This window comes from Solanum dulcamara, chromosome 3 (genome assembly GCF_947179165.1).
Source record: "Solanum dulcamara chromosome 3, daSolDulc1.2, whole genome shotgun sequence".
Taxonomy (NCBI): Eukaryota; Viridiplantae; Streptophyta; class Magnoliopsida; order Solanales; family Solanaceae; genus Solanum; species Solanum dulcamara.
Window position 1 is genome coordinate 10,590,274 of NC_077239.1, and position 13,262 is coordinate 10,603,535.

The 13,262-nt window shown below is 36.4% G+C and overlaps 1 protein-coding gene across 1 annotated transcript; it reads left to right on the forward strand.

Annotated features, from left to right (window-relative positions):
- Positions 1-1,648: 1,648 nt before the first annotated feature.
- LOC129882395 (chlorophyll synthase, chloroplastic) lies at positions 1,649-11,870 on the forward strand. Its single transcript, XM_055956668.1, has 15 exons — positions 1,649-1,830; positions 1,974-2,015; positions 2,112-2,200; positions 5,078-5,165; positions 5,765-5,850; positions 5,941-6,027; positions 6,122-6,187; positions 6,263-6,346; positions 6,442-6,503; positions 9,865-9,940; positions 10,024-10,086; positions 10,174-10,255; positions 11,102-11,178; positions 11,388-11,435; positions 11,556-11,870. Exons 1-15 carry the CDS (start codon positions 1,722-1,724, stop codon positions 11,616-11,618), a joined length of 1,122 nt encoding a protein of 373 aa, XP_055812643.1. The 5' UTR covers positions 1,649-1,721; the 3' UTR covers positions 11,619-11,870.
- The last annotated feature ends 1,392 nt before the right edge of the window (positions 11,871-13,262 follow it).

Below are 13,262 nucleotides of genomic sequence, written 5' to 3' on the forward strand. Positions count from 1 at the left end.
TCTACTTATCATAAACTTTCTAATTGCACTAAAAAAATATTTATTTTATTTTATTTTTTAAAAAAAGAATATTGGCAGGTTGGGGTGGGGGGATCTATATTTTTTTTAAAAAAGATTGAGGTGGGCGTGGGGGTGGGGACAGAGGGTCCGAGTTGGGGATGGCGAAAATTTTTATTTTATTTTTTAAAAGAAAATTGGGGTTGGGGGTGAGGTGTTTTGGTGGGTGGGGTTGGGGGATGAGGGTACGAGGATAGAAAAAATCATTTTTTTTTATAAAATATTAATTTTTAAAAAACAATAATTTAGGAGTGGGGTGGGAGTGGTAGGGTTAGGATAATAACAATTTAGTTTTGATCAAATTTATATTTATCATATTTTATAAGAATTGTAATTCAATTCATTTTGGCTTAATCCATATTCAATTCATTAAAATTTGATTCAATCCAATCATTTGTCACCCTAATTACTAATACACAAAGCTAATGCATGCATTATTTCTTCTAATACATTCTACTCAACACAATATTAATTTTGAATAATTATTGTTATAGCCCCAAAAAAATTATTTATCATTGGATACTCCATTACTTTCATACTCTTTATTTTTAACTATTTCGCGCATTTGATATCATGAAAGTATATAATATACTCTGATGGTATCAATTAATTTCGCTGAAGCACTGTCTCTTTCTTTTTGATACCATCAGAATATATTCAAGAAGAAACTGTTTGATAAATTGTTTAATACCATCAAAGTATGTTATACTCTGATGGTATCAAAGAGGAACAAGGGAAGGGGTAATGATATAAATACACGTTTGATACCATGAGAGTATATATATATTTTGATGGTATCAAGAAGGAAGAGAAAATGCTTCAACGAAACTGTTTGAAACCATCAGAATATATTATACTCTGATGGTATCAAGAAGAAATTGTTTGATACTAAAGAGGTATTAAAGAGGAGTAGTGATGCTGACGCCAGCATAACGTCATGCGCGAAATTAAAAGGAACAAAGTGGGGTAAGATGATAAATATTTTGAGTCATGAATCTATTAAGGGTAAATAGTTTAGGCTGAGTCTAATTTGCATAAATAGTTTCACAATTCGTCTATTAGATGTAATTTTCTCTATTAATTTTATACATAATTAATTTACCTCCTAATTAACTATCAAATATTATACTCACTCTAGTTCATATTAAGTGAATTATTGAAATATAAAACATCTATTCAGAAAAATATTTTAAGATATAAATAAAATGCTATTTCTACTACTGTCTTTTTAATTATTTTCTAATTATTTCCCTAAAAAATAGAAATTATTAAAAACTTTATCAAATAAAGGTTAAATATGAAAATAAATCAACATACTATAACAAAAACTTTTAATAATTCATTTAATATAAACTTAAAAAATATTATTTATATATTATTTAATATCTGTATGACGTATTTCCAAATCAGCTCCTACTAGCAAACGATACCTAAAAGCTTAGTTATTTTTTCTTAAAAAAATCATATAGTAAAAGTTAATTTTATTTTTTTAAGTATAGTTTGAAAGCAGAGATGTTGTATAAAATGGCAAAAGTTATTAAACTAATTATAATAAAGACAAAAGTTATTATCTTTTTTATTTTTTTGGTAAAGACAAAAGTTATTATCAGTAGAGCAAAAGGTCAAGCTTCTCTCCTTTCACTGAACTTCCTTCCTCCATTGCAATGGCCTCTCTTCTCAACTCTGTGCCATCTATTAAACTGTCAAATTTCAACAACAACAAACCACTTCGCTCTTCACAAATTTCATCCTCCATTTTCTTCTCCCTCTCTCGTAAGCTCACTCAAAAACTACTATTTTCTTCATGCTTCATACATGTAATTAACTTTTATTTCTTTTTTTTTTTCTATTATTCATTGCATTTTGGTAATTGAATGCATTTAAATTTGTTATTTTGGACCTTTTTTTTTCAATAGGAAGAAGGCTTGTTGTTAGAGCTACAGAGACTGAAAAAGAAGGTGATTTTTTAAATTTATTTTTCATGTTTTTTCCTAAGTTTAATTGAACGGATTGAGTTTTGGGTATTGATGGGAGTTTCAAATATTTTATTGTAGCTAAAGCACAGGCACCGGATAAGGCACCAGCTGCTGGTGGCTCAAGTATAAATCAGATTCTTGGAATCAAAGGAGCAAAGCAAGAAACGGTGGGCTAAATGGGTTTATTCTTCGAATTATTGTTACTTTGACCTTTAAATTTTAATATATCCTTAACTTTGTTACTCTGGATTATAATTAATTTGAATTACAATTACTTAAGATTATTGTTACAAGGTGGATTGTTCAATAATTAAGTGGTAGGTTTGGGTAGTGACTAGGATGTGTTTGGTATGAAGGAAAATGTTTCTTGGAAAATTAGTGAGTCACTTACTATTTTCCAGCTTTTGGTAAGTAAGCAAGAAAAAGTTATCCCAAAAGCATTTACATATTATCTAGCAAAACATTATGGGGACGGGTAGAGATGGGGAATGAGGGTTCGGGGGTGGGATGGTCAAGGGGTGAGGGTTGGGTGGGTTAGGTTGGTGGGGAGGAGACAATAAACTTAGAACGTCATTTATGCAACTTGTTTTCCTACTTGTATTAGGGAAGTTATTTTCCTTGTTTGTAAGGAGCTTGTTTTTCTAGAGAATGTTTTCCAAACATTTTGATCAACCAAACATAGGAAAATTGGAAAACATTTTCTGAAAAATATTTTCCTCCATACCAAACACGTAAGTTAGAGTGTAGAAGATCCAGCAGGTAATCAATATTGAAAAGAATGTTAGATGCAATTACATGTCTTTTCCATTTTTACTATGAAAGTAAATAGTGTGATTATCCTAGGTTTGTATTGAAGCAGTTTCTGATGAGATGAAAATGGTTGATGTTGTAGTCCTAGTCTTTGAGCAGCAGTTGCTCTGATAAGGAGAATTTTGTTGGGTTTCAATGAATGTTTGGGTAATCATTTAATGCATAAATGCCTGTTATGAAATTGCCGTTTAGCCAACATAAGGATTAGGTGAAGTGAGTTTAGATGGATTGTGGTGCTCAAATGCAAGCATATCACATAGTTAGGCACAATATTATAGAAGAAAGCTATAATACACGAAGATGTAATGCATAGTATTAAAATAGGACACCTGAAATGGAGGAGTGTTACAGGAGTGGTATGCGATAAGAAGATACGTGACATAGTGAAACTCAAATTCTATAGAAAATGTAATGCAGTCTTTAACTGGTTGGTAGTAAAAGAGGCAGCACTAACTCAGGAGAATCTTATGAAGAGGGGAATACATATGTGTCCAAGATGTTTTTTCTGTGAGCAACAGACAGAGACAATCAACCATCTGTTTCTTCACTGCAGGGTAGTCAGACAACTTTGGAAGTTGTTTACCAGCTTCAGCGGCATAAATCGGACCATGCCAGAGAGGACAAGTCAGGCTATAGAAAGCTGTAACAATGAAGGTAGTGGCTGTACAGACAAAAGCAGATGGAGAATTGTCCCAACAGTGATTTGGTGGACCATATGGGAGGAGAGAAATTTGAGATGTTTTGAGAGCATTAGCAGTCCTTCACATAAGATTAAAAATGAACTGCACACTTTTTGCTATTGGTGCAGTTCTGAGTATGTAGATGATCCTGTAGCTATTATAGATATTCTAGGATCTTTGTAAGACGAAGTAGGACCTATTTTTTTTAGATTTGTTGAGTCTACTCAACAGTGTGTAGCTTCATGGTGTAAATTTGGGATCCTAGCCTTTAGTGCTGAAGATTTATATACAATTCTGTTACCTTTGTCAAAAAAAAAAAATTCTATCGAACAATGGCGAGACCAAAAATGTTCCTTGGGACTGAATGTTGGACTTCTATATCTAAGGCCCAATATATCTAAAGGATGAGTACTGCAGAAATGCGGATCTTAAGATTAATGTGCTAACAGATTGTGTAACGTAAGATTAGAATTGATTACATCTGCCTGAAGATACAAGTAACAAACTCACGGGATAAAATGAAATGTCATCTGGGTTTGATCATGGCCCATATAAACTGCACTTGTCTGTTGGCACAATGCTATGATGATTGAAGGTACTAATGTGCTCGACCGAAAGGGTAAGGGCAAGAATACATGGGACAGTGTAGGCCTAAAGTTACATGGAGTGAAGTTGTTTTTAAAGACCTGCAATCTCTCAAAAATCAAAATCAATGTGGATATAGTTACGAATAGAAAGCAAAGGTGGTAATACCAGTTAGCTGGGATAAAGGTTTATTTTATTTCTGTATTATTGTTGTAACATTTTTATTAAGTCCAGTACTTGCCAGAAGTCTTTTTGGTCTGGTGAAAGAAGTGTATATTGTAGAGATAAGTGTGATACTTGAAAACTTCTTGTTTAGTGAATCCTGAATTTCATTAGAAGATAAATTATTTATAAGCAAAGTAGTATTGGAGATGATTTGGGATTGAGGCATAGTTATGGTTGTAAAGTAGTTTTGGAATGATTCACGCTGGGATATAGTGAACTTGTTGTAGAGGATTCTATATGACCCAACTTTGTTTGGTACTGAACCGTAGTTCATTGATAAAAGTGCCTGTTATGTCTGATATCACTCAAGAAAGTCGTGAACATCAATCTACCTGCAAAACTACACGCAACACGGAGGTCAGGTTAATAACTAATAAGGTGCATCTATTTGCAAAAAATCATCTCCGCTCATATTGACTTTTGATCATGTGGAAAATTCTTGTTTGTAGCACAGGAAGCCTTTGACAGGTAAATGCCAGGTCATTCTTTGGGAAGAGTTTACTCATGCTTACCATCATTGCAGAAGTTCTACAGATACTCTCGTTTTATATATTTTCTGCATGATGTCATAAACAAGAAAGAACACCTTAAAGTTTCTTACTAGAGTCTGCTTTTTCTGTTGGATAGTTAAAAAGGGCAAGAGAAAAAATATATAAAAGAGGGATGCGATGAGTTTGTGTGTATATATATCCCAACTGAGACTAAATAATTGAATGCTTACTTTTCTCATTCACTTCTTTATAGGACAAGTGGAAGATTCGTGTTCAGCTTACAAAACCTGTTACTTGGCCTCCCCTTGTGTGGGGTGTGGTCTGTGGAGCTGCTGCTTCTGGTATTACTAGGCACATAATCTTAAAGCTCAATTGCTAGAGACATGTTCAAGGAGTATTTAAATGTCTCCTTCAAAATCCCTTCCTAGATGTCTCCATTTTCTATGTTCATATCCTGTTTGTTCTGATAAGTTTTAACATCCCAAACATGAAAGGAATGCAGCCAAAACATTTAGTTATCAAATCGTGAAATGCTCTTATATTTTAAATTGAACACTTTATATTCATATAAACTTTACCTCAGATGGATATTGTCATCAGGCTGTGTAAACAAATATGAGATTATGAAGCCACGATCCGATTTCATTTCTTAAATATACTTCCCTTGTCTACTTGTAAGAAAAAGGAATATTGCCTTGTGTTATAGCCTATTATAATTATATCAGCTGTGGCTTGGTGCTGCACAAATGGTGCTAGATCTGCCATGACAAATGCTGTCAGACTTTTGGAATATTTATATTTCATTTTATCTCTGTGGGTTAATTTTGTAAGCGAAACTGTTTTTCAATAAAAACTTTTATTTATAAAGTTGTGATTAGACAAATATGTACTTTGTGGGCTCTCTGCATTTATCTAATTTATTTTTGAAACCTTGTCATAGGGAACTTCCACTGGACTCCAGAAGATGTGGCCAAATCAATTGTTTGTATGTTGATGTCTGGCCCATTTCTAACAGGTTATACTCAGGTACTTCTCTCGCAATTTCAAGTTAATGCTTTTCAAGATTGAATATCTACTTCAGAAATCCCAGGAAGTGACTTTTTGCTTTATGTTTAGACTATTAATGATTGGTATGATAGAGAGATTGATGCTATTAATGAACCCTACCGTCCAATTCCTTCAGGGGCAATATCTGAACAAGAGGTATGTCTTGTTTGAGATTGTCTACGGATACGTTAAAAATGAAAACTAATTCCAGAAATACTATATGCTCTCATCAAAATATCATTGATACCAGGTCATTACTCAAATATGGGTGCTTCTCTTAGGAGGTCTTGGGTTAGCTGGTATTTTAGATGTGTGGGTAAGTCCTTAAATTTGCTAATTATCTAGTTATTTATCTGAAAACGTCTCAATTCCATGATCATTGTTGTTATAGGCAGGGCACGACTTTCCTGTGATATTTTACCTTGCACTTGGTGGATCCTTGCTCTCCTACATCTACTCCGCTCCACCATTAAAGGTAATATCGTTATCTTTCACAATCCTCTGAACAAGCTTTTTTTTTTGGTACAGTATCAAAATGTGAACAGCTCTGATATAATAATTTATGTGCAGCTCAAGCAGAATGGATGGATTGGAAATTTTGCTCTAGGAGCAAGTTATATCAGCTTGCCTTGGTATATATCAAACTTTCTTCTACTCTGCAACTTGTCGAGATTTACTTCCAAAAATTGAACGAACCTGGCTAAAGTGGGGAAGTCTTAATAAATCACCTCTCATAATAATAACATGGACTTACTTGTAGAAAAGCTAATAACCTGGCCTCCCTTTGCCTCCGAGTTGCTGCCTCCATCCTGTTTTTTATGACAGCTTTATCAGGGCTTATTTTCATTTACTATCTATTCATGACGATAGAAAGAAAACTTTGAAGTTTACTTATAAAGAAAGAGGAAACTTTAAGGTAATTTTTTCACTGATGCATAAAATTGTTCTGGGGAAGTATAGATTATAGTTGTTAATGATATTTGAACACAAAAAACTTTGGGGTCGAGATTAACTTCTGTTTCTACGTAGAATTTTCTAATAGTCGGGATAATCCAGAAAGGGAAATCCATGATGTGAAGCGGGGTGGAGGGAGGGCCTTATCTGTTTGTACCTTTGCCTGTATAAGAAGGTTTATTAGGTGAAGCTATTTCCCCAATCATGCAATGATGATTATATTGAATGTTAAACTAGCTGACTAGGCTTCAATTGCTTGGAGACTTGGTAAAGGAGTTTGTTCTCATTTATTTAGTCCCGCAGATGAGATCTGTGACAATAATGACCTTTTTGCAGCAACGGGCTTTTATAAATGTATTACTTTACCTTCCGTAGTTCAGTGGCTAAAACTCAGATAGATTTTTTACTCCTTAGGAAGGATGATAAAGGTTTGTGCAATGACTGTAAGGTCATCCCGATCGACAACCTTACAACCTGATATAAGCTCTTAGTGATGGATTTAGGGATAAAGATGACGAGGACGAGGAGGGTCGGGGAAGAACGACCTAGGATCAGATGGGGGAGTTTGACAACGGTTAGTGCCCTTGAGATGGGAGAGAAATTGAAGGATATGGGGGCCTGAGATAGTAGTGGGGATGCGAACGATATGTGGGATAGGACAGCTAGTTATATTAGGGCTGTAGCAAGGGAAGTGCTAGGAGTCTCGACAGGTAGTCGTAGTCGGCATCGAGGGGACTGGTGGTGGAATGGAGAAGTGCAAGGAAAAGTGGAAGCAAAGAAGGTGGCATATGCTAAGCTGATGGAGAGCAAGGATGAGGTGGAGAAATGGACGAATGGAGAACTGTATAAGATAGCGAGGAAGGAGGCGAAGTCGGCGGTTGCAACGGCAAAAATGGCAGCTTTTGAACGTCTTTATGCTGAACTGGAAGAGAAAGGTGGGGACAGAAAATTATTCAGGCTAGCCAGGGCCCGGGAGAAAAGGGCACGCGATGTGGATCAAGTGAAGTGCATTAAAGACGAAGACGGAAAAGTATTGGTAGAGGAGACCCTTATCAAACAAAGATGACAGTCATACTTCCATAAACTTTTGAATGACAAAGGGGACAGCGAAATTGTGTTTGGAGATTTGGAACATACAGGAAGGAGTCATGATTTTGGGGGTTGTAGGAGTATTACGGTCGTTGAGGTTAAGGATGCTGTTCGTAGGATGCGCTGGGGAAGAGCGACCGGACCTGACGAGATCCCTAGAGAATTTTGGAAGAGTGCGGGCTCGGTAGGTTTGGAATGGCTGACTAGGTTATTTAATGTCATCTTTACGACAGCAACGATGCCCGTAGAATGAAGATCGAGCATCATGATCCCGCTTTACAAAAACAAAGGGGATAGCCAGAGCTGTGACAACTATAGAGGTATTAAGCTTCTAAGCCATACTATGAAAGTGTGGAAAAGAGTGGTAGAGATGAGGGTGAGGAGAGGCATGTCTATTTCAGAGAACCAGTTCGGATTTATGCCAGGACGCTCAACTACAGAAGCCATCCACCTTATGAGGAGACTAATGGAGCAATATAGGGAGAGGAAGAGAGACTTGCATATGGTATTCATCGACTTGGAAAAGACTTACGATAAAGTCCCACGAGAGATACTATGGAGATGTTTGGAGGCTAAAGGTGTACCTGTAGCGTACATAAGGGTGATCAAGGACATGTACGAGGGTGCCAAAACCAGGGTAAGGACAGTAGGAGGGGACTCAGAACACTTTCCAGTTATGATGGGGTTGCATCAAGGATCAGCTCTTAGCCCGTTCCTATTTGCCTTGGTGATGGATGGATTGACGCGACAAATTCAAGGTGAGGTGCCATGGTGTATGCTTTTTGCGGACGACATAGTCCTCATCGATGAGACTCGTAGCGGAGTTAACGCTAAGTTGGAAGATTGGAGACGCACCTTGGAGTCTAAGGGGTTTAAGCTAAGTAGGACCAAGACAGAGTACCTAGAGTGCAAGTTCAGTGAGACACCTCAAGAGGTTGGCGCGGAAGTTAGGCTCGGGGACCAAGCCATCCAAAAGAGAAGTAGTTTTAAGTACCTTGGTTCTATCATGCAAGACAACGGAGAGATCGACGAGGATGTCACACACCGTATTGGGGCAGGATGGTTGAAATGGAGGCTCGCCTCCGGTGTGTTATGTGACAAGAAGGTGCCACCACAACTTAAGGGCAAGTTCTACAAAGTGGTCGTTAGACCAGCTATGTTATATGGGGCGGAGTGTTGGCCAGTTAAGGTCTCCCACGTGCAAAAGATGAAGGTTGCCGAGATGAGAATGTTGAGATGGATGTGTGGGCATACCAGGACTGACAAGATTAGAAATGAGGCTATTCGAGAAAAGGTAGGAGTGGCCGCGGTGGAAGACAAGATGCGGGAAACGCGACTGAGATGGTTTGGACATGTGAAGAGGAGAGTCCCAGATGCACCAGTGCGGAGATGTGAGAGGTTGGCCATGGATGATTTCAGAAGAGGTAGGGGTAGGCCGAAGAAATATTGGGGAGAGGTGATCAGACAGGACATGGCGCATTTACGACTTACCGAGGACATGACCCTAGATAGGAGGGTGTGGAGGACACACATTAGGGTAGAAGGCTAGTACTTAGTGGTTTTATTCACCCTTATTCGTAGGCGTATTAACGCACTATGATTCCTTGTACTCTGATGTATGTTATTTATGTTATTATCTAATAATAATATCTACTGTTGTTTTGTGCTTTGATTATACTATTGTTTGGACCGTTTTCGTCATCTACTTATTTACTCTAATAATCTTGTCCGACCTTTTTCTATGCTTTTATTGAGCCGAGGGTCTTTCGGAAACAGCCGTCCTACATTGGTAGGAGTCAGGTATGCGTACACTCTACCCTCCCCAGACCCTACGATGTGGGATTTCACCGGGTTGTTGTTGTTGTTGTTGTAGCATTTTGGTTTGTGCTTAGGAGGGCAAAAGATTCTTATTTACTGTGTAATGAAAATCTTTTTAATTTCTTGATGTAGGTGGGCTGGTCAAGCTTTGTTCGGGACCCTTACACCTGACATAATTGTACTAACGCTATTGTATAGCATTGCCGGTGTAAGAGTCTGCAAAAGCACCTTTGTTTTATTGTCCGTCACATGCATCAATAGTCATCTTACCTTTTTTCTGTTGTTTTGCAGCTGGGCATAGCCATTGTAAATGATTTCAAAAGCATTGAAGGAGATAGAGCGATGGGGCTTCAGGTATATATCTCCACTCAGTTTGAGTTTTCATACATAACCGGGCATGTCTATGACTATACTGACTTTCTTATGGCGCTATATTTCTAGTCACTTCCAGTAGCTTTTGGTTCTGAAGCTGCTAAATGGATTTGTGTTGGTGCCATTGACATAACTCAGATATCAGTGGCAGGTGATCGTTGTTCTTATTTTATCAACAACTGTCAAATCTATATATGTTAACATGTGACTACCTTTTGGTCCTCCTAAGTTGTGTATCTTCATTGAAGCTTATATTATTATATCAAGATATCATCTGAAAGTAAGAAATGGATGTTAGGTGATGAAGGTGATAGCTTTGTGAAATGGTGATTGTTGACAATATAAATGATTTGTAACTGCCATTATTGATGTGCATGGTAGACGCTATTAGCAGCCTCCTTGACTTCAGACTATATGAAAACCAAGAGAAGTTCCCAAGGGTGTGGCCTAGTGGTCAATAAAGTATGTTGGGAATCATGAGGTCTCAGGTTCAAATTATAGCAAAGGCAAAAACACTAGGTCATTTCTTCTCATTTGTCTAAGCCTTGGTGGATAGAGTTATCTGGTACTTGTGCTGGTGGCAGCTAGCAGATACCCCGTAGATTTAGCAAGGTGCGCACAAGTTTGCTCGGACACCACAATATTTTTAAAAAAAATTAAAAACCAACCAAGAGAGCTTTAGTTGCTGCTACCTTATAGAGGGTAATCACTAAATTTGATTGTTTGGAAATCTCTCTTTGAAATTTAGAGCTGCAGATTTATTTTGCTTGTAAACTAAGGTGGTACGAAGGCTTACTTAAGTGGTGTCAAAATCCAGCTGCAATCTAGAGCACCTAAGATCATCTAAACATTTCTAGGTTGAGGCCAAATTAAGCTTCATTATGCTAAAGATAAAGGCTATCATTTAGGAATGGACTTTTCTGAATGTAGACTGATATGTGGACAAATTTATGCCTTAAACCAATCTTGTAACTGCATTATGTCTTATTTGTTGCAGGGTATCTTTTAGGTGCTGGCAAACCCTATTATGCTTTTGCACTTCTAGGTTTAATTGCTCCACAAGTCTTCTTCCAGGTAAAGCCTTATCGCGGTAACAGAGCCACACAATTCCATCTAATCACCTGAGAGTTTGACTTTTATACACAGTTAGTGTGGATCAGTTACCTGATAAAAGTAGCAACAAAATCCATAACTTCTTGATCGGGAAAGGAGGCGGGTTCTATATGACTTAGTTCTCTGCATGGAAAATGTGATCTAACATGTAGTTCTTTTTGGCTCTGCAGTTCAAGTACTTCCTCAAAGACCCAGTAAAATACGACGTTAAGTATCAGGTACCTTCGTCTTCCTTTGTACTAGAACTTCAAACGTCGGAAATGTAAACATTAATCAATCTTTCAGTGGAGCTCTTAATTTGGCTTTCTCAAACTAATACCAATTCTACCTCATTTCAGGCTAGTGCACAGCCATTTCTTATACTTGGTCTCTTGGTTACTGCTTTAGCAACTAGCCATTAATATTCAAGTGGTGCTTTCATGGTATAGAAGAGGTGCCTTTTCCGCATGGAGATATATATATCACCAAGCTGCTAAGAGAGAACAAAGCTCTTTATATTTGATGACTTGTGTTTTACTTATCCCCAAGTGTAGAATGTTAGATTAGGATGCAAAAATTAATTTATGCAGGTTTTGTATGATGGTTTATGCAAATTTTGGATGATTTTAATTTTTTATTTTAACAAATAAAATTATAAACAAAGGAGAAAATGATCTCTTATGACCACTTAAAATTTGAATAGGAGAAAACAATTTTTTCAAATCTCTGTAAAAATGAGGATTTTTAATGTATAAAAACGTAAATCTCTTATAAAAATAATATAAAACTAGAAACAAATCCCATAGCTCGCACGATCACAGCTATATCGACGATGTATGATTCGGGGGACCTATGAAATATATATTTACCCATCACCCCTTCCAAAGTTATCTTCTTCTCTATGGCAAGTATTGAGTTAAGTTTTAATTTTGATGATTAACAAATAATTTGTTGGACTTGTGTAAGTTAGTCACTCACACGAAGAAATGTGGTCCTGTGGTTCTTTTAGCAGGCTTTGATGTATAACCCCAGTTGGACTAAGAGTTAACATTTTCATATGTTAGTGTCACTTCTGATCTAAGAGCCGCCTAGTTAAAAGGGGGATTTTTGAAAAGTTTAATTATTGAGGGGTCTAGTTTATTAGGATGGAGTATCATATTATGGATGTACTTATATTATGTTTCCTTATTCGCTAAGATTAGAAGATATGATTCTAATTATGCTAATAGAGTAATAGTCTTGACCCTTGGGACTTGCCTCTAATGTTTGTTTTCCGAGGAATTTTCAAAAATGATTATAGTTTGAGTTTTATCATTTATAGCAAGAGGAGAAAGGTGAGCGAGATTGAGAGAAAGAGAAGAGGGGCGGGCAGAAATTTGGGGGAGAGGGGAGAAATGCAAGACAGAAGTTGTATTTGATGAATACAAATTATATCAACGAATACAACATGTTACATATCGTATTCAATACATACAGACTGATACATACAATCTGATAGACATTGTATTGTCAACTGGCTTAAATCTGTATTCAATAAAATATAAACGGTAAACACTATTTAAAAATAATAATAATAAATCAAGAAGAAAGAATAAAAAAATCAAGCCTACTGAATTTACAATGTGTCCTTAAGAAAATTATTCTCTTCAAGTACATGAGTTTATAAAATATATCCTCCCAAAATAGAAGTACCTCAAATTCTACTAAATTACGAACTCATTCAACTGCTGTAAATCACACACTTGAGGTTTTTTCTTTTTCCTTTTAAAGAAAAGAAGAGTAGAAACCTTGAAAAAATTTGTTGTTGAAAAATGACAGGAAATCCTTCTATTTATAACCAACAAAAGATAGTATGAACATGTTCTTATTGTACCTTATCAGAAAAGTCACAATCCTTCTGAAAAGTTACAATTCATTGAAAAATTTGCAACCCTTTGAAAAAGTCACTCTTTAAATAAAGTCACAATCCTTCAATGTGAAAAGCTGTTATTGAAGTTGCATCTTTTCTCTTGGTGTTTTTTTGGAAAAAAAAACACTTCTTTTTCTATTCGCATCTTTTAAAATCC